The 20,726-nt window shown below is 44.0% G+C and overlaps 1 protein-coding gene across 1 annotated transcript; it reads right to left on the bottom strand.

The window, feature by feature from the left end:
- Positions 1 to 975: 975 nt before the first annotated feature.
- LOC121606334 (protein mono-ADP-ribosyltransferase PARP14-like) lies at positions 976 to 19,998 on the bottom strand. The gene is made up of 23 exons (XM_041936578.1): positions 19,747 to 19,998; positions 18,816 to 18,898; positions 17,604 to 17,631; positions 17,011 to 17,067; positions 16,298 to 16,471; positions 15,253 to 15,378; positions 13,776 to 13,877; positions 10,940 to 13,121; positions 9,977 to 10,183; positions 9,585 to 9,660; positions 8,907 to 9,143; positions 8,267 to 8,488; positions 7,762 to 7,876; positions 7,118 to 7,267; positions 6,756 to 6,818; positions 6,094 to 6,279; positions 4,975 to 5,178; positions 4,423 to 4,541; positions 3,824 to 4,059; positions 3,467 to 3,738; positions 3,165 to 3,298; positions 1,860 to 2,034; positions 976 to 1,526 (listed from the first exon to the last, which is right to left on the bottom strand). Exons 1-23 carry the CDS (start codon positions 19,928 to 19,930, stop codon positions 1,243 to 1,245), a joined length of 5,616 nt encoding a protein of 1,871 aa, XP_041792512.1. The 5' UTR covers positions 19,931 to 19,998; the 3' UTR covers positions 976 to 1,242.
- Positions 19,999 to 20,726: the final 728 nt, after the last annotated feature.

Genomic DNA, 20,726 nt, shown 5'->3' with positions numbered 1-20,726 from the left:
AACTGCAGGAGCAAGAAGACGAATACAGGTTCGACTGCAGGAGACCTTCATGTATTTAAAAATTACAAACGGATATTTAAATTTGCACTAAACACTTGACATTAATAGTTTAACAGGTAACTGCCATAATTTTTAGTTCAAGCCGACCAATGAGAGCTCCTCATTCCGTTTTTACTTCCTGTTACTGTAGGCAGGCTCGTGTGGTCAGTGTGATGTCAACGCTTTGACCCCTCAAATTTAATCATCTGAGCAAAGATCAAGAGGAAGCTCATCTGGACTCTGGTCCGAAGCTGCGCTCCATATCCGTTAATGAATTCATCCGAGAGGAAACGAGTGTCGTTGAAACAGGTGGAGTGAGATTTAGGTTTCAGTCTCAGCTGCAGGGTCACAGTGTGACCTGACAGGCAGTTCAGAGTCCGTTTTCTCTCAGTCCATGAAATGCAGACAGTCGCTCGCTGTCCATGAACCGGCTCAGGTGCCGCCAGGTGTTTGTGTGTCTGCTGTCATCAACACGTCACAGAAAAGTTTGTCAAATGATTTTAAAATGTGAGTCATGTCATGCTAGCAGCTCTGGGGCTGGATTGAGACACTGTGGCACTTAGAGCTAAATGCTAAGTCAGGATGCTAACAGGTTTACTGAGGCTGATGGGAATGTCGTTAGTTTTGCAGGTTTTATGTCATAAAGTTACGAATCATCATGTGGCCAAACTCGTGAACACCAGAGACGACAAAACACTGGACTTCCTGTACGCAAACACAAAGGATGCTGACAGCTCTTTACAGCTGACGCCACAGAAATGGCTCACATTTAAAACGCCGCGTGGCAGTTCTAGACTTGCCATCGCTGCAGGAACATCCTGTTTACCAAAGTCAGTCGTATCTAACCACAACCCTCACAGCTGAACGTCACAGAAACTGGCACCAGCCTTCAACTTGAAACTGACTCTTAATCTAACAATGATCAGAATTCAGCCAGGTGTTGCAGTTTACCTTTAATGAACAGAATTTCACTCCAACAAAAAATAAGTGACATGCCAACTTGTTCGTACTTTCGTGTTTTCATTTGAACATTTTCCAGCCGCTTTAAATCTTAGTGTGAGACTGAATGTTTGAGAAAAACAGCTAAAAACCTGAACCTGCCGCTTAAAGAAGCCTTTAATATATGACACTATTTCAATCTGAGTGTGGATTTAAACTAACACAAATAAAAGAGGCACATTTTAATAGAACTGTTGCACAGATTCATGTGAATGTGATAAGGTATTCTGGGTACGCCTGGATGTCACTGAAGACGACGAACATGGTTGGGTTGGCGGCTTTATCAACAACGCTGTCGTACAGGTCTGCAGCGTTCCCAGAGCCCTTGGACGGAGGTGTGATCATGCCACTTCTTCCCTGCGTGAAGTCCCCGACCAGGACCCTGGCCAGGTACATGCGCTTGTGTCCTCTGGCGTCGGGTGTGGCGTAGCCCCTTGCCGAGTAGGCGGCGTCCACAGCAAAGTACGAGCCGTTGCCATACATCGCAGCTGCAGACCAAGAGACAAACAAAACAGTGCTGTGAGAAGGTTCAGCCTCCCTGACGCCAGCCAGACCGCTGAACCCGAGCAAAGCTACAACATCCACAAACAGCACCTGGTTCCTCTCCACAACTTCCTGGTAGTCATGAGGCAGTAAACCTGCAGGCACCACCAGGACCAACACACCTGTTTCATTAGTGTGACTCAGACTGGAGCCTCATGTGATCAGTGCACTAACACACCGACACATACCTTCATGTCTTGGTGCATGCAAATGTTTTCTTATCGCGCAGTCATGACTCATGTTTTCCCGTTGTTTTGCGGTGCGCTTGGATCGGTTACCGTGTGCTCCTGCGTAGCTGCGGTTGAAGCCTTGTTTGTTGATCAGGTCGATGGACTTTGCTCCGGTGCCGTGGAACAGCTGCCTTTCGTTGTTGGTGTGTTTGTTCTTCACCTCTAGTTGTTTCTTCATCAGCTGGTAGCTCTGCCACAGCGTCGTATTCTGGACGCGTTCGATCTGCCAACACAGTTACGACACAACACATCATTCAGTCCAACGGCGCAGCTTCATTTTCAGCAGGAGCGCTGCTGAGCATTCGGTTATCAGGATCAAGCTCATCTGCTCTCCTGCAGCTCATGTGGTTCACTGGAAGCAGGAGCCAGTTTGAACTGTTTCACACCAACAGGGGTTCACTTTTAGTAGAAGTCACCAATCAAAGGTCTACCAGAATGGTCCCGTGTTGCACACGACTGGTAGCATCTTGTTGTTGAATGTAGTTTTTGTTGTTTAGATACAGACTCGCACATCTTAAATTCTGTATGTATGAATCGCCTGGGTTGTAAGTTAAAACTGAACAGTCACATCATGTTTGTTCCTGTTTAATGAAAGTCTGCACTCAGTTTTGTGTTTTTAATACATTTTAGGGGCCAGATGAAGTTTTATTCAGCAGTAGTTCATTCAATCCTACTGAGCTGAAGCCGATTCACAGCATCCGCCAAAATGAAATGTGATGATAGTAATAAATAATAAGTGTCCTCCATAGTCTCATCATGGTGCATTATTAAATTCATATGTTGCCCGATTGTGCTCTACATAACATATTTCAAATAAAATTATCATGCTATGTGTGCCCTTTCCATCAGGTCACTCTGAGGGTCGTATGAGGCCATAAAGTTAAACTTGAGTCACGTGTAGAAGGACTTCAGCCCTGCATGAGAATTCTCTCTGAATCTGAATGAGACCAGTCCGTTGACTTCAGTCCACTGACAACGGTTGAGGTGCCAACACCACTGCGATGCACCTGGTAAGACGTCATCCAATCAAATACCTGCAGGTGCACATTCCCGGTGGATGATTCTGTGAGGAGAATGCTGCACTTCTACTGTTCACCTCCTGACATTTGCAATGAAATACTGACACCATGAAAACTTTCCAGAGCTGTAAAACAAATAATTTTGAACATTACAGTATAAACCTCTGTGCAGTGTCCGATTACCTCTCAAACTCATGGATCTGTGGCCCAAACTGAACTTCCTGGATCACATTTCTTCACCTCACCTGCACCTGAAACAACACGCCCTCAAAAGCACTGACTCGTGTTGTTTGAACGCAGGGCTGAGCACCCGCCTGTGATTACTGATACTTACACTGATGATGTTTGAGGTCAGACCGGTCTGAAGTTTGGTCACCACGTCGTTGTATTCGGTGGATCCCACAGTCAGAGGAAACAGCTTGAGCAGGTCGCCTTTCATGTCATCCCAATGTGACGGCAGAGTGTCATCTGCAAAGAGAGTGAGAAGAGTCTTCAGTCACCTTGAACGACTACTACCTCAAAGCTTCACCAAAAACAAGCCCAAAAGAATCATTTGGTCAAGCAGTTCAGATACCTCAAAGATTGTGGGATGTTTTCCTGTTTCCTGTTCCTATTTTCCATGTTAAAATCACTCACCTCTCAGGTCTTTTCTGAGTAGCTCCACCTTTTTACTTCCATTCACTGGAACTGCAGTTCGAAGCATGACATCAGCATTGTACGCTCTGTTGTCGATCTTGATCTTCGCTCTTTGTTTCCTCTCCAGAGCCTCCTCCAGGTTAAGGTTGGTGTAAATGTCAAAGGGCACCATCCTCCCGTCACTGTGCTGAAAATTCCATTCTACCATTCCGCTCACCAGCAAGGCCTTGCTCCTCAAGTTCTCCGTCCTCTCCACCTTCCGGATGATGTCCCTGATGGTCAGCAGAGGACACATTTAAAGGAACATGCTAACACTTTGGACTAAATCTTTTCTCCACCATGAATGAATGTGCCGACCTGACCGCAGACTCCGCGGTGAAGACGTCTCTGGTCAGACCCTCCAGGTGGATGTTGGGCTCCTGGTCCTCCAGCCCTTTGTCCAGACGGATGCTAACCGTCAGCTTCCTCTGCAGGGCCCTCAGCTGTTCCACGTCGGCCTGCGACAGTTGACTGATATACGGGTCAGTGATGGTCCTCTCCGCCTGCTCAGCCACAATCAGGTCCTCGATCCTTTTCTTCGCCTGACTCACAGTCTGCAGTGGAGGGAAATGGATGCAGAGTTCAGTTACAAACAAGCAACGAGAACATTTTCATACTCTTATCCTGACTCAATGAATCCGTTCAGCTAACTAGCTTGATGAATAACACTGACGTTGTCATGGAGATGGCAGTTCTGCTTGGTTTCATTCACAGAAAACACAAAGAAGAAGTTCACTGATATCAGCGTGTAAACAACAGCACAGTCAGCAGTACCTGAAACACTGTCTGTTTTCTCTACTGTCAGTCTAATGCTAAGCTAAGCTAACCACATTCTGAATGCAGGAGCCCAGTCTCGCAAAATAAACCTTTTTAACTATTTTCTAAAATGCTGAAATATTGAGCGGATGCATGTTAACCTTGTCGTTGTCGGCACACAGCTGAAACACCGTGGGCTCAAACTCTTCCCTCTCCAGGACCAAGCCGTCTGCGCTGTGTCGCTCCTCCGCAAACCCCGAGAATAACGAAGTGAAGGTGTCTGAAACAACATGGAGCAGCACAGTCTGTGGTGTTACAGCAGCACGTAGACATGCTGCTATAGCTGCGATGCTAGAGATGAACTCTGAAACAGGTTTGACATCACGCCTGATTCATTGTGACGTTAAAGGAAAAGTCTGCGTTGTTCTTATGGTCAACAGGCTCGCTGAGTCCAACAGTTCTCTGGAGACAGAACGTATCACAGCCTGAAACAATATGTATTGAACCAATGAGCTTGGAGCTGAGACAGACAGGAGGTCAGGAAGCATTGATTCATGTTGTTGGTTTGAGTGTGAACATTTGATTTGTACAATAAGAAAAAAACAGACTTGACATCAACGTTGACCTTTAAGACAGACGTCATGAGATCACTCCTCTGAGAAACCTCGATCACGATGAACAACACGAGGCGAGGAAAAGAATCTGTCAGATACCTTTGATCTTGGTGAAGACGCTCTTCTCCTCCACCTCCTGGCCCTCCCTCTTCTTCATGCTCTTGTGAAACTCCGTCACCATGGCCGTCTGGAAGATCAGGATCTTCACGCTGCAAACGAACCTCGGGTGCCTCTTCCTCACAAACTCCACCACCGCCTCCACCATGGCGTCCGCCACTGCCGACGGGTGGGCCCCTCCCTGACCTGACGCACACACAAGAACCGCTGATGATAATGATGACAAGAGGATAACCTCTAAGACCTGATGGTGCCTGCTAGTGCCCCCTGCAGGCCGCAGTGTTCATTACAGCCACAACATGAAGTGTTGAAGAAACAACTCGCTGACGGTCTAACTGCGTACTTGAACTTCACTTGAGTATTCAAATTTCCTGCTACTTCAGAGTATTGTAGTTTTTACTCCATTACATTTACCAGATTTAATTACCATTACTTCAATAATACAACATATAATCAACAAATACTCTATAAAAACAAAACCTAAGTAAGATGTAATATCTAAAATTCAAAGTGCTTTTAACCAAACACTTTTTATGTTTGAGTATTTTACGTAATAATACGATTTTTTGACTTCATACTGAGATTTTCTGATTGGTTAGTGTCAGTTAATGTTTGATCGACACTGACCGGAACAAAACTGCTCTTTGTATCCAGATGAATGTTCTTGTTCTTGTGCTTTGTGGCTCTTTGAGACCAGATATTTTACATGTTTATCTGTTTACAGATCATTTAGCTGATTTTAAGTGATATTATTTCTTTGCCCTTTTTTCCTGTTTTTGAGAGCTGATTTCTGTGTGCTAAATGACGTATTACTACAGATTAAGACAAAACTTTATTTGAGATTTTTTGCTCTCTCCTGTCTGTTCTCATGCAGCTGTGAAAACGTGAACAACATGGCTGCACGGCGAAGCAGTGAAATGATGAAAATGACAAAGTGAAGAAATAAACAGGAAACACAAAGATGATGAAGGAAAAGTTTGAGAGAAACCAGAGACTTTGAGTCTTTTCATTCTCAGAGTCTTTTCATTCTCAGTGAAAATGGGACAGAGCTTCTTTGTCTGATTCAGATAATAAAGAGACAAACAGTGACAAGTGTCAGACCTGTTCCCAGCGCCGGGAAGGACACGGAGCTGAACTTGTTCTCCTCGCAGACCTTCAGCACCGCGTGAACCATGTCCTTGATCTTAGCAGGATCGTTGTGGCCGACGACGTGGATGATGTTTCTGCTGGGCAGCGACCCGGCCGACGTCACGATCATCGGACGAGGCTGGTAGCCCGGAGAAGTCACTGCAGAGGGGACAAACAGTGTCCACAGCAGGCTGGTAAAACACTCGGATTTCATAATACAGATGCAGAAGATGCTTGATGAAGACAGTATGAACATTGATGTTTGATGAAAACACGTTTTTTTCAAATCCATCCCAAAAGACGTGTTTTCTGTGACAGTGTTTGAAATATCTGGTAAAGGAGGAGGGGGAGGTACGATCACAAACCACAGAAGAAGTAGTGAGTTACACACTGGGACCAGTGGGACCAGTCAGTCAGAACTGAAGAAGTCAGGTTTCTACAGCTGCGTCCAGCTACCCAGGACTCAACCCTTTGTTATGTTAGCTAAAGGCTAACATCAGCAGCCAGTTGGGATGAACTCATGAAGCTTTTAGCTTTCAGGCTGACCCTGAATTGTTGAACTCTTATCTCTTTCTAGATGAATGAAAGACAGTGAGGACGTTCTGACGGGTCAATGTTAAATTCCAGCTACGTACCGATCTGTGAGCACTCCAGCTGAACCGCTAATCCAGCGCCGTCTAAGATCGCCTTCGACACTCCTGCGAGCAGAAGAACACATCGGATAAATGATGCTGCTGGAAGTCAGAAGGGACGTTCAAACCGAAGCTTCGTCCACGGAGTCACACAGAAACGCTGATGTGTTGCTTCAGAGGACGGATGACAGACGCTGCTGTGTTTTATGGACACTGAAGAGAGTGTTAGCACTGAATCCTGTTCACTTTCCTTTAATGACTCTCCAATCATAGCACACTGTTTTTAAATGTCAACTTTTTATTCATCTATTTCTTTTTAAAATTGTTCTGCATTACCACACAGTGAAAATGTCAGGAGGAGTCACCTGATTTAAGAGTAAAGTCCTGATTGGAGGAGTTGATGATGGCATCACAGGACTCCCTGGTGATGTCTCCAGACGAGACCTCGAGGGTGAGCTGACCCATCTGCATCTGATACACACCGAGGGAGGGGGACGACACCTGACCGAAGGAGGCTGTCACACACACGCACACACATGCACACATGTACAAACACGCACACACAGTAATGTTTCCATCACTTCTGGGGACATTCCATAGACTTATATTATTATATTATATTATTTCCTGGAGACTTAGTCTAACTGTAACCACTACACTATGCCCTTCAACCTAAACCTAACCTTAACCCAAGTCATCACCCAAAAATCTAATGACTGACATTATGGGGTTTTGTCCCCATAAGGACAGTGAGTCCCCACAGTGTGACTGTGTAAACAGATTTAGGTCCCCACAACGTGAGTAATACGTGGCCACACTCACACACACATTTTCTGAGAGGGGTGTAATCATATTTCAGTCTATATCAAATACATTGAATGGTCGATGTCTGCGATAATACATAAATCTGAGCCTTCGTAGTCACAGATCTGTTTACAGATGACTCCAGTTCTCTCACTAGTCCACACTGACATGAAGGTCTACATTAAAGGTGTTGGAGGCTGCTTACCTGAGGACTGTTGTGATTGGCTGAGTGACTGTCCCGCTGGTGACTCATTAAACTCTTGGGCTTCATGTGAGGTGTTTCTCTGACCAGCCTGACCTTTGAACTCCCTGGTGAAACACTGACAAACCAGATGTTATTGATAGAAACGATGAAATGCTGGACTCACAATGGACAGTTTTAAAAGTAGCTGATGGAGCAGAAGTCTTTTTTTCTTCCTCCTTGTCAAACCTGTCCCCTACATTACCCACAATGCAACTCTGGTGCACTGCTGACAGTTGGGTGGGAGGCTGTGGGGTGTTATGCTAGCAGTGGCTAATGTATCCTGCATGATGATGAACCATTCTGCTTCTGTTTGAGTCCTGTTTTATCATCATATTCTTTGTTGTATCTGGTATCTTTTATGAACTGTATTTATATACTTGTGTTAATGTCTTTTTCTGTATTTTAATGTTTCAGGACACGATCACACTGACGCAGAGCTGCTCCCTCCTGCAGAATGAAAACTCACATCCACGGTTTGGCCGTCACTCGGGTGAACGACGATGACCACCTCTCTCAGATGGCGAGGAGTTCTGCTGCGGCTGTACGAGTGGATCTCCTTCAGCAGGACTCTGGACACCACGGCTCTGGGGAAGCTCAGGTTCCCTGTACCGATGGCCGGGAAGGACAGTGACGACATCTGAAGCTTCTCAGCCTCCTCCAGACAATATGTGATGATGGACGTTAACCCCTGACACAAAAAGACGACCCAAGTAAGAGCAAACAAGCTGCAGACCAGCAGGGAGTCTGGATTTATGGGAAATTTACATTTAAAGTACTGAATTAACAATGATATTAGATCATTATTACAAAAAATGACCATCCTCATTGAAACATATGAAACAGGCTGGATTTTAAGTTTCCATATTATACACATTTATTTATTTATTTCTGTAAGTTTCGAGCAGAACCATAAAATTCTGGTTTCACTCTGTTAGACTACAGCAACAGTCCTCTGCAGTGAGTGTTTGATGCTCAAAACCAACATCTTCAGTGGAATATTGCTTTTGGTGTATCCTCTACTGTACTCAGCTGACAGGAAGTTTCTGGACTTGAGTGGCTAAAATAAAATGTCATCATCTCAAAGGTTTTAGAATTAAAGTCCTCACCTCCTCGGCCCGACCGGCTCCATCGTCCCAAAAAGGGCAAACAGCATGAAAGACCTTTTGACACGTGAGGTTGAAGCCGTCGGTGGTGATGACGTCGCCGTACTGCAGCGTGGCCACGCCGGCTTCAGACCGGACAGCTGCCTGCAGGCCGGGCCCGGCCGCCTGCAGGATCGCTTTGGAAACAGCTCCCTGGTCCAGGTCCATGTTCTCTGAGATGGTGTTGACGATGACGGCAGTCTGTGGACCAAAATCACAGCATCGTACACAAGATCAGGACTTCAGGAGTGACTGATCAACAGAACATTAATGTAGGACAACTGATGATTCGTTTCATCATTTCTCAAGTTAAAATAAATGCAATGATATGCTGAATAAAGCTTTAAAATGATCAAAGCAGTTTGTGTTGTGTTGATTCTTATCAGGTCATCCTCGAGTCCAAGTGAACATTTGTGCCAAACTTAAAGAAATTCCCTCCTGACATTCCTGAGATAGAAAGGGATGGATGGATATAAACACAGGAGCCCCTCACGTTACAAAGGCTAAACAGCTCCAAAAATGAAAAGTAGCCCTCCGAAGAGTGGATTTGGAGGAGGAATGACACTATGATACGATACTGCAGTTTATGGCAAATGTCATTAAAATGATGCTTTTAAAAAGCAGCACTGGGTCAGTACTCACAGTCTGGTCCTGAATGTTCCCCTTCATCAGGATAATCTTCAGACCCTCAGCTGTGGTCTGCTCCATCTTCCCCGGCCTATCAGAAAACAGGACTGATCATCACAGCATTCAAAGTTTGTTTCTGTTTGGTTTTTTTACTCAAAAAGACACAAATGAGCGAAAAGCACCTAGTCCTGACTCCCTAGGCCATGATTGTCTCAGTGCTTTTGCTTTCCCTCACATCATTTCTGAACTCACAGTACTGGTATGTGGCTCTTTGGTCTCACTGGCCTTGAATTGTTCCTGACCCTATGACAGACCTGGTAGTGGAAGTATGTTGGACTCCAGTAATGTGGTCTTAAATACGAATTAAAAAGACACAAGCAAAGACACAAGAAAAAAGAGAAGCTTACCCTCCGTGCCCTCCAGGCCTGGTGCGCCTCCTGGGACTCTGACCTCCTCTGTTACCTTGCCGACCTCCCCGAGATGCATCTCCTGTCCCCTCTGCTCCCCCTCTTCCTCCTCCTCCTCCTCCTCCTCCTCCTCGTCTTCCTCTTTCACCAACCCGATGGCCTCCGGGCACCTGGCTCTGACCTCGACCTCGACCTCGCTGATGTCCACTGGGAAGTGAACGATGCAAACACACACAAACACACCGTCCAACACCAGCTGTTTATTGATTTTTACCAGGTGAGGATACCAACCGTCACCTGCACACCAGCACCACCCATCTAACTATGTAGTCTCAACTCCGTTAAACTTCAAAACATGAAATGTCGCAGTCAGACACAAAGGCAGGCTAAATCTATGTGTTTCATTGTGCTAGATAGCGGTAGATTACTCATGCATGATTAGCATTCAGTTAGCATAACATTAGCTAACCCTAATCCTATTATTAACTAACTTCAGTTGTGTGATTTATTGCTCCTCTGCCTTTGTCGAGAGCTTCTCTTTGTGTGGACATTTGTCTCTCATGTGAACTTTAAATATTTCTGATGATGAAAGATAACAGATGAACAGTGACAGTGACAGATAATGACAGCTAGCGTGCTATGCTCCAAAAATGGTGGAGCCGCCCCAGATTTCCCATGTTTCCCACATCTTATATAAGACCACAGGTAGCAGCCAGTACTTGCAACTGTACATTTTTTACCTTTGGACAGAGCCAGGCAAGCTACGTCACCATGTTTCCAGGCTATATGCTAAGCTAACCAGCCGCTAAATGTAGCTCCACACTTACTGTAAAACAACAAGCCCAAACAAGGACATAATGTTGAACTGTTCCATTAAATATTATCGCATCTGCAAATCCAGTTACAGTTTGTTCTAATCAGCACTGAGAGTTCACTATAATACAAAGTGTTTCTTCAGTTTACCTTGAAGCTCCAGTGCCTTTTCCTCCTGCCTGCTCTGGTACTGTCATGATGGGTCCGAGGTCAATGAACTCTCTGTTGACTGCTGTGGCCAGGACTCTCACTGTCTTATCGTTATTATCCACCAGGTGAATCTCAGTCAAAGATCTCAGACTTCCTGGACTGTCGCAGTACTCCCGCACTGCCTGAGCTATGGTGTCAGCACAGAGGTCAACAGGAAAACCAAACACACCTGAGCTGATTGCGGGCAGCGCAATGGTGGAGCAGTTGACCTTCTCTGCTTGTCTCAGACTTTCTTGAACAGCAAGCTTCAGACGTGACACTGATGTCTTCTTGTCGTAATCAGAGAACCGTGGACCAACTGCATGTACGACGTGCTTGCAAGGCAGGTTACATGCACCTGTTAAGATGGCGTCACCTGGCCGTAGTTTCCCATTTCTGGCAATGTAGTCATTGCTGATTTTCTGCAGCGCTGGTCCTGCAGCCTTGAGCAGCGCCAGAGCCAGCCCGCCAATGTGCTGTAAGTCCTCATTAGCTGCATTGACGACTGCGTCAACACTGAAGCGACAGATATCTGCCTTGCTTACTGAAACCAGAACTCCACTGGTGGTCTGCACTTTGCAATAACAAAAGTCTTTTTCGCCCTCATAGTTGTCTTCCTCCTCTTCCTCTTGATTCTCTGGACGAAGCACCACCACACAGCTCAACTCTGACATTATTGTGGATAGAAACATTCTTCCTTGAAACAGGAAGTACTTCTTAGCTCCAGGCTTGTCCACGACAAAGTTGTCAGTGGAGAGAGCACTTGTCAGTTCCTGAAAGCAGGATTTGGCTTTTTGGACATGAAGACGAGCCCCTGCGATGATGATCTTTGGCCTCTCTTCATCAAAATGGACTGTCACATCATTAGCTTTGGCAATACTGGACCAATCTTGTGTTTTCTTCTTGTCAATAAACTGAACAACAGCGCAGGACTCGACACGAATGGTTTCTTGGACTCGTGAGAAGTTCACAATAAATTCGTTAAGACTGCGGCTGACCTCTTTCACTGGGATCGGGAAGCCGGCAACGATTATTTTGTCTCTTCTCTCGGGATGGATCTGAATGGAAACTGTTTTCTTCTTCGAGGAGTTGTAGGCGTCCAACAACTTTTGGTTTAGGCCCATCCAGTTCTGATGTTTCAGAACTTCCTTGTCTTCGACATCCAGAGTCTGCAGAGACAAAACAGTCCTCATCTTACTCTCTGCCTCAGCAAGGACACTGTCAGAACTCCCCAACAGCAAAACCCCTTTGCTCTCAATGCTGTAAATGGCACTGATGCCTTGAGATGTGAACAAGTCCCGTGACATGTCCATGGGATCTACTGTCTTGAGAAATTCTATGAGACCTGGAGGGACATCCATCCATTTTTTACTCATACCCACATTCCTCTCCAAGATCCATGCCTTACTCTGGAAAACCTCTGCAGGGAGTCCTGTAATAGTTAGCTTCTGGGTGCTTTCATTGTAGGACAGGTTCATGTCAGGGGAAATGTCTTGTGCAGCTTTCTGTAACCCTTCCTGCTTCAGGATGTAGAACATTGCATGGGACAAAATCATTTCCTCAGAGACAGCATCTGTTTGCCGTTTAATTTGACTCATGGCTTTAAGGATGATATTCTCCACGGGAGCCTTGATTTGTTTTATATTGTCAGCTCGGCCAGCCACAGTCAAAATCTCCCTGGATGCATCCACCACCAGGATGGCATCTTCCCTGACAACCAAACGGACGTCTTTCTCTGCAGCTTTCCATGCAGGTGCATTCACTGTACATTCAAAAGCCATGTACTGGGACATTTGTTTACGGAAGGCCTCTTGAGCGGTACTCCTCCACTGATCTACTTTTATTGCAGTCAGGCCTTTCTGCCTCAAAAAACTCGGGTGAGGGCTGAGTTTCACCTCAGGGTTATCCAAGTCAACACTGCAGAAGTAAGGACGCATCTGATCGTTGATGTTTTTTAACTGTTTCTTGATCAGGAGGAATTTCCAGACGATGGGGTGAACTCTCTCCGTGACGGGCTTGGGCATCTTCCATGATGGCCGTTCTTTGCCATACAAGGCAGTGCCTATGGACTCATAGTACGGATACACCATGACAGGAATGGACTGCATCACATAGTCTTGTTTTATGCAAATGTTTTCCACAACTGCAGCAATACAGGGAATAAGAAAGAGAAGCTCTGGTAAGTGATTGTTCTATTTGCAGCTACAAGGAATACTGAATCTAAAAGGATTAGTCATCACTGGATACTGTGTGGTCAAAAGTATGTGGATACCCTTGTTCTTACATTTGCTTTTGGTCTGGGTCTGGTTTTCCTGAGTAACTCCAAAGAAATTGAACCTGTCTGCTATAGAGTGCAATCATATTTATAACAACAGAATTCTCAGTTTGCTGTGGAGGAACTTGACTGGCCAGCAAAGAGCCCTGACCTTAACGCATCCAACAACTTTGGGATGGACTGGAACACTGTGAGCCAGATCTGATCACCCCACATCAATGACCGACCTCACTAATACTAATACTTGCTGAATGGGAGCAAATCCCTGCAGTCAGGTTGCAAAATCAAGTGGAAAGCCCGAACCAGAACAGTGGATGATGCTATAGCGACAGATTAATGACCAGAATATCAAATGTGGGTGAAATGTTCAGATGTCCACATACTTTTGACCAAACAGTGTATTTCTTTTTGTTTGGTTTTGAAGATGTCCAATCCAGTTTCTTTAGACTTCTATGTTTTAAAGTCAGAATACCCTTTCACAAATAACAGTTAAAACATCAGCAGTAAAGCTAAATGAAAAACCTCTGGGGTCACTGAATGTGACAGTAGCAGCCTGTTCATCTGGGATGATGGTGATGCCGTCCGGCAGAGCCCAGTTCTTCTCAAAATACAGCTCCAACATGTCTGGAAAGGAATCAGAAATTAACAATTTCTGCAGACAGAAAAGAGTTAAAGGTTGTGAGCACTTTTAATCCTGTGCAAGACCTGGATTATTGGAACCAGAAGCTGCACTGAGGCTGGATGCGAAGGCAGAATGTGATCACTTCATCACATTTTCTCTACAGACCAACAACAACATGAAACAGCTTCAGAGCTTGAATGTGAAGATAATGTCAGATTTCATCTCACACAGAAACGCCTCCTTTGCAATTCTTGAGATATTTTTCATTTGGGCTTCTGGAAAATCCACAGACCTCATTATCAGCAAGTGTCATCGGGACTATTTACTCAGTGAAAAGGAATTTTAAATTGGTGACAGTTTGGAGATTAACCAGAATAACGGATTGATGGAGACATATTTTGCTGTATTTTTATTAATCTAATTGTTCCTGATGTGGATTCAACAATGTTTTTATGGTGGAAGAGTCAGTAATGTGTGTGTGTTACACTTGTATTAGTGAAGTGTGTATGTGTGTCAGTTTCCCTGTCAGAAAAAATTCTGCGTGTGTGTGTGAGTGAGTGAGTGTGAGATCTGAAAACCACATTATGTGAAATATAAAGAACGAAACAAGAAAACTGCAGTGAAACACCAACAAATACACAGCAAGTCTCTCACAATACAGAGAAACAGAAAGCTAATTTCTGAATATCATGTTAGCAGCTCCTGGTGTAACGTCACACAGGTGTAACAACACACAGGTGTAACAACACACAGGTGTAACAACACACAGGTATAACACACACAGGTGTAACAACACACGGGTGTAACAACATACAGGTGTAACATCACACAGGTGTAGCGTCACACAGGTGTAACAACACACAGGTGTAACGTCAGACAGGTGTAACAACACACAGATGTAACAACACACAGGTGTAACAACACACAGGTGTAACAACACACAGGTGTAACATCACACAGGTGTAGCATCACACAGGTGTAACAACACACAGGTGTAACAACACACAGGTGTAACGTCAGACAGGTGTAACAACACACAGATGTAACAACACACAGGTGTAACAACACACAGGTATAACACACACAGGTGTAACAACACACAGGTGTAACAACACACAGGTGTAACACACACAGGTGTAACAACACACAGGTATAACACACACAGGTGTAACAACACACACGTGTAGCAACACACAGGTGTTACGTCACACAGGTGTAACGTCACACAGGTGTAACGTCACACAGGTGTAACAACACACAGGTGTAACACACACAGGTGTAACAACACACACGTGTAATGTCACACAGGTGTAACGTCACAGAATCTCCTCTACACCCAGACTAGCTTGTGGTGGACAGTGATGAACAGTTTCGTACCTTTAATCACGGTCGGAGGAAGATTCTCCACCCGGACGCTCCTTGCCGCCTCCAGTGGTCGAGCCGTCAGTCTGTGTCTCTGCAGCTTCTGGCTGGACTGTCCCACAGTGAGGAACTTCTCCACATCTGCAAAATACTCCAGGTTACTCCTTTAAGACTGAAGCAGCTCATCAGGTAACGATGAAATAATAATAATAATAATAATAGTTTTCTGTTTTTGTGTGTTTTCCCGCCTGTTTTCTGTATCACCTGTGTTTCATCAGTAAATTGCCCTGTTGTGTATTTAGTCCATGTGTTTCCCTCCTCCAGTTGTCAGGTCATCTGTTATGTTGTCAGTATTCTCACCTGAGTTCCTCAGATTAATCTGCTTTGTTCTTATCTTAATTTCTTGTGTTTTTTTGTTCTTGGATTTGTTGTACCCTCAGTTTTTGCTACCTGCCTTTTGCTGACCTGGAGTCCTACTTTTTGGATGTGAACAGATCAAAACTGACTGAAGACTGACACACCCAGACCTGGACCATCTGAGCGTAGCATCATCTTCATCATCATCACTACCATCTGACATCAGACGCCTTGCCAAGAGAAGCAGCTTCAGCCTCCGCAGAGCTTAGTGTGATATGTGTGTTCAAAGGAACAAAAAAATACATATAGAATCTGAACTGGCCCTAAATAGGACAAAGGTTCCCACCCCTGGTGTAAAGTATCAACACTTGGAATAAAACAATCCGATAATTTGGGTTAAAATAAAATAAAAAAAAAATAAGTCAATTATTATTATCAGAGCAAATCTAATCTGCTTTACGAGGATTTCAGCGGCTCTGACAATTAACAGAATCATTTAACATCATATTAGTCTGGATTTCCAGGCTTTACAACAGAAGAACGTAGACTTCAGAGGTCTCTAATGCTGGAGCTTCACATTCTGAGACATGCTGTGGAGTGATTATTCTGATCAAAAACAAAGCAAACTGCTGTATGTTTGCACACACAGAGTAAAATGGATCAGCAGCTGATCTCAGATCTGCAGTCTGGTGTCCTGTCCTACCTGCAGGGCTGCTGAAGGTGATCACAGCTCTGTTGGTCTCCCATATGATCTCCAGACTGTAGCGGCTCTCGTCCAAACCCGAGATGTTCTCCACCAGCATGGACAGCAGCTCTCTGGGCATGTCGTCCATCACGTTGTCCAGGACCACAGCGACGCTCTGACTGGATTCTGACTCTGAAGAGACAAATAAAAACCTGCTTTACCTCCTCAACCTCATTCTTCTCATCTGAGGGGTTTATCTGTATTTATTATGTTGTTAAAAAAATGAAAAATTTGAGAAAAAGTAAATAATGAAAAAGTTAAAGATATAACAAAAAAATAGTTTATTTCATGTCTCATATTTCCTAAAAAATTCAAAACATGTTCTTGAAAGATTCCTGAAAGAACCACATGAGAGTAAGTACAGCGATAGTTCACAGACGGTTATTAGCTAATTTCATTAAAGGTTTAAAAGTGGCTGTTTTTTCTTAATAATAATAATAATAATAATAATAATCAAGCAAGAATGCAGCTCAAAAAAGCTTTAGAAAGCTGAACTTTAATCATAAGAAAAGGTCTGATTACAATAAGATCAAATATTAAAGTAACTGTTTGTCTACTTCACAGGTAACTATCAGGAAATACAGACATGGAAACAAAGATTCAAGTGATGGAATCATAATAAAACATTCACACAAGAACTTGGTTTTGCTGTTAAATCTCTTTGTTTTTACCCTCTTTGTTGTCTGCAGAAGCTCCATCTGCAGGTTCAGCTTCTGACTGCTTTGAATCTGTCAGTGAATTTAAGAATCAAGAGAATCAGGTTTGTTCAGTTCAGATTTAGGATTTACACTTTTCCTTGTGTAAGAATGTTTACACTTAAACACTTAGACAAAAAACATAAAATCACACATTTATGATGAGCTCGGCCAACATGTTCAATAAATCATGACTGCACAAATCAATTCCTGCTGGGAACAACGCACTAATTCTCTGTTTCAAACCAGTAGTGAATGCTAACTGCTAACTGCTAACAGATACTGTGAGTGTATTACACACTGATGGATCTTCTTCCTCACACACACACCGTCACTCAGCACCAAGTGTGGATTCATCCGCCGCTGAAAATAGTCCAGATGTGCTATTTCCTCCTGTTTGTTTGGTAAAACCTACGATGAACAGCTGTTTAAGGAAACGACATGAAACTATAAATCTGTGGGGTGTTTCTAAAGATTTAGCTGTTCAGTAGGAACCAATGGGCTTGGAGCTGAGAGCCACAGACAAGACGTTCAAAATAAAAGCATAAACTGAGGAGAAGCAGCTTTACCTGAGGCGTCATCACTGTTCACCGGACTCTGAAAACAAAAACCACAGTTTGAATCACACAGAACGAAATGATGGTGGAGGAAACAAACGTCTAAAACTCTGCTTTACATGAAACAGAAATGTTTCTGTCTCACTTGTATAACAAACATCTTTATTTCTCATGTAAATGTTCTGTGTACTCTGTCGTATGATGACCCTCGAACGTGAAACAATGAAACCCTCAACGATTATCTTAAAATATACCAAAACAGGAATGCCCCTTTAAATTCAACTTTTTCCATCCGTCCATTTGAATTTAGTCCACATGCAAAGTAAAAATGTGTTTCTGTTGGATAAAACATGGAAACATGAATGAACATCAGGTTTTATCTGCACTGAACAAGAAGAACAAGTGTGAGCGTCTGATATCTGACAGCCAATAAACTGCCAGCATGTCTGAAACATAAGAGCCGAACCCGACGCAGGACGGTTTTACAGCTGCTGCGTGTAAATATTTAACTTCACTCTGTAAAACTCGCAGTTTCATGACGAGTGTTTTTAGCTTCAGGTTCAGCCCTGTTTCAGAAAGTCCACTGATTTTTAACAATATTTTTCTTTTTCCATAATTTTTACCGTCTTAAACCACTGAATGAAACATTATCATCATTAGATCATCACTCATCTGGTTGCAGCAGCCTGCTGCGCCAGTCGATCTGGTTGTTAATGAAACACACCCAGAGTCAACAGAGTCAACAACAGAAGAAGAACCGAGAGTTAAAGTCCAACTTCCTGCTGCCGTCACATATCCAGGCAGATCACAGAAGAAGAAACCTCTACTGACTTTAAACCAGCCAAACAGACACGGACTGTGTGCTAACATTTGCTAGCAGGGGCTTCTATTACCAGAGCCTTTGCTTATCTTAACTCAAGGTCGACTTACTAGCTTTATCTGGCTTTCAGCCACGTCTCAGTCTTCATCAGTGGGTGGGGTTTGCTCAGTCATCATGGAGATGGCTTTGCTGTCATCATGTGACCAATGTAAGTGCAGAAGTTCAGTGACTGAACTAACTGACACGACTCCATGACAACTGGTTGGACTCCAACCAACGTTGAAGACTGTGAAGCGTAGCTGAAAGGTCCGGAGAATGACAGCAAGTGGACGTTGAGTTAAGGTTAATTAGTAAAATTAAAGATGAGATGATGGCCTGTGAATCTTTAACATGTCTCTACTTACTGAGGCAGAAATGAGACGCAGCTTGACAGTCTGACTCTCCAGGATGAGTTGGTGGTTTTCTCTGGCGAGGACTCGCTCTCTAACTGGAATCACATGAAACGCTGGCGTCACAATCAGGTTCAGCAGATTCAACACAGTCCCTGAACGCTCACATGCTCCCTGTCTTTAAAGTGAACGGTCGTGTTACACGTCCACTTCCTGCAAATACTCCCGTTCGCTTGTATTGAAACCGGAATGATGGACAGGTTGAGACGTCTCCGCTTCCCGTTCCGCCGCTCAGAGCTCACCTTCGTTCAGCTTCGACTGAGCACAACGAAACACGAAGGAGCTTTTATTCCCGTGTGTTTTATCACTGTGTTAGTAAGTTATGTTCAGATTGATCCCACTCTCAGGTCTGTCAGTCTAATTTAAAGCTACAGCCAGCAGCTGGTTAGCTTAGCTTAGCATAAAGACTAGAAACTGTGGTTTCTATGTGGAGTAAATTGTAAGATTCTAAACTTCAGTCGTGCTTGAACATACGGAGCATTTCCTAGTTTTCAGACTGAAAAAAGAAAACAGTTGAATGTCAGCGGGTGCAAACGTCCTCATACTGTATTCTGATTGGTTGGGTCAGAGCGACGCTGCAGGCTGTCCGTCGGTGGACGTGTCTCAATCTCACATCTAGAAGCATCTTTTTGGACCTATGATCAAACATCTCATGGCGACCCACCATCTGAGCAGCAGGAGGCTGCAGAGGTGAAGTGCATGCTGGGAAGTGATCTGAGTTTCTCTCTGAGCTCAGTTTCAGACTGAAGCTTCATTTCTTCAGTTTCTCAGAAAGTTTGCATTAAACTCTGCTCGCCTGTTTACTTCTGTTCTCTCATCCAGACCTGATTAAACTCACTTTTAATCCGTAAACAGCAGTTTTTTGACCGTCGCCACACGGACTCACCCTCCTCTGAGCGGAAGTAAACGGCGGCTCTCGGGGCTCCGTCCTCCGCCTCCACCCGGCAGTCTCCCCCGCTGGACTTCTTCTTGCTCTGAAAGTAGAGCTGCAGTTTGTTCTTCAGGGTTTTGGTGTGAACCGGACTCCAGTCCCCCTCCACGATCACCGGCGGACACTCGGTCTCGTCCATGCTGCCGCGCGGTACGAACACAGCGGCGGACTGGCGGCGGAGGCGGCGGCGCGTCCTCCGCTTCAGCTGCTTTCACTTTCGTTTCGTCTTGAAATGGCAGGAAAATGAAACCGAGTTGAAAGCAGCTGAGTCACTGAAGCCTGAGGAGGCTTCAGAGTGTCTGATCCTGATCATTAAGTAGAGACAACTGAAACCTCGTAATTAAATAATAATAATTAAATGAATTAATTAACAAAAAACTGAAATAATTGTGTTAAAAAACATCTACACAAAGAACTGGAATAATTATCATTTAATTACAACTGATTACCTCACTGATTCATTTCAAATCTAAAATATAAAGTCAACAATACAATAAATGATGAAAATGAAAACATGGATGAGAAATAAAATGATCATTTTAACATCTGCAGTTAAACGATGAAACAAACTCCACTGAACACTGGATCCAGAGCACTGTGGTGGATCAGATCTGCAGGTCACTTCTGGCACAAATGGTCAAAATGTGTCTATTAATACTTTTATTTGCAGATTCAAGTAATTGAATAAATGATTTTTAATGTATTTAAAATGTACTTTTTATAACTCAGTCTGAAGTGTCCTCTCCTCAAACAGTGTTAATAATGAAGCCTGCTGGACAGACCAACAGCGCCACCAAGTGAACAATCTGTTGAATTTATAAAAGCAGAAAGTAATTTGCCTTTTTTGAAATTAATGACATTTTAAAAATAAATTCTGTCTAAATATTCTGGCTAATGAAAAAATGTTCGATCTGGGCTGCCTCCTCTCTAACCTA

Source organism: Chelmon rostratus, chromosome 5, assembly GCF_017976325.1.
Source record: "Chelmon rostratus isolate fCheRos1 chromosome 5, fCheRos1.pri, whole genome shotgun sequence".
Lineage (NCBI taxonomy): Eukaryota > Metazoa > Chordata > Actinopteri > Chaetodontiformes > Chaetodontidae > Chelmon > Chelmon rostratus.
The sequence above is the reverse complement of the archived record's forward strand: the minus strand, read 5'-3'. Positions and strand labels throughout refer to the sequence as shown.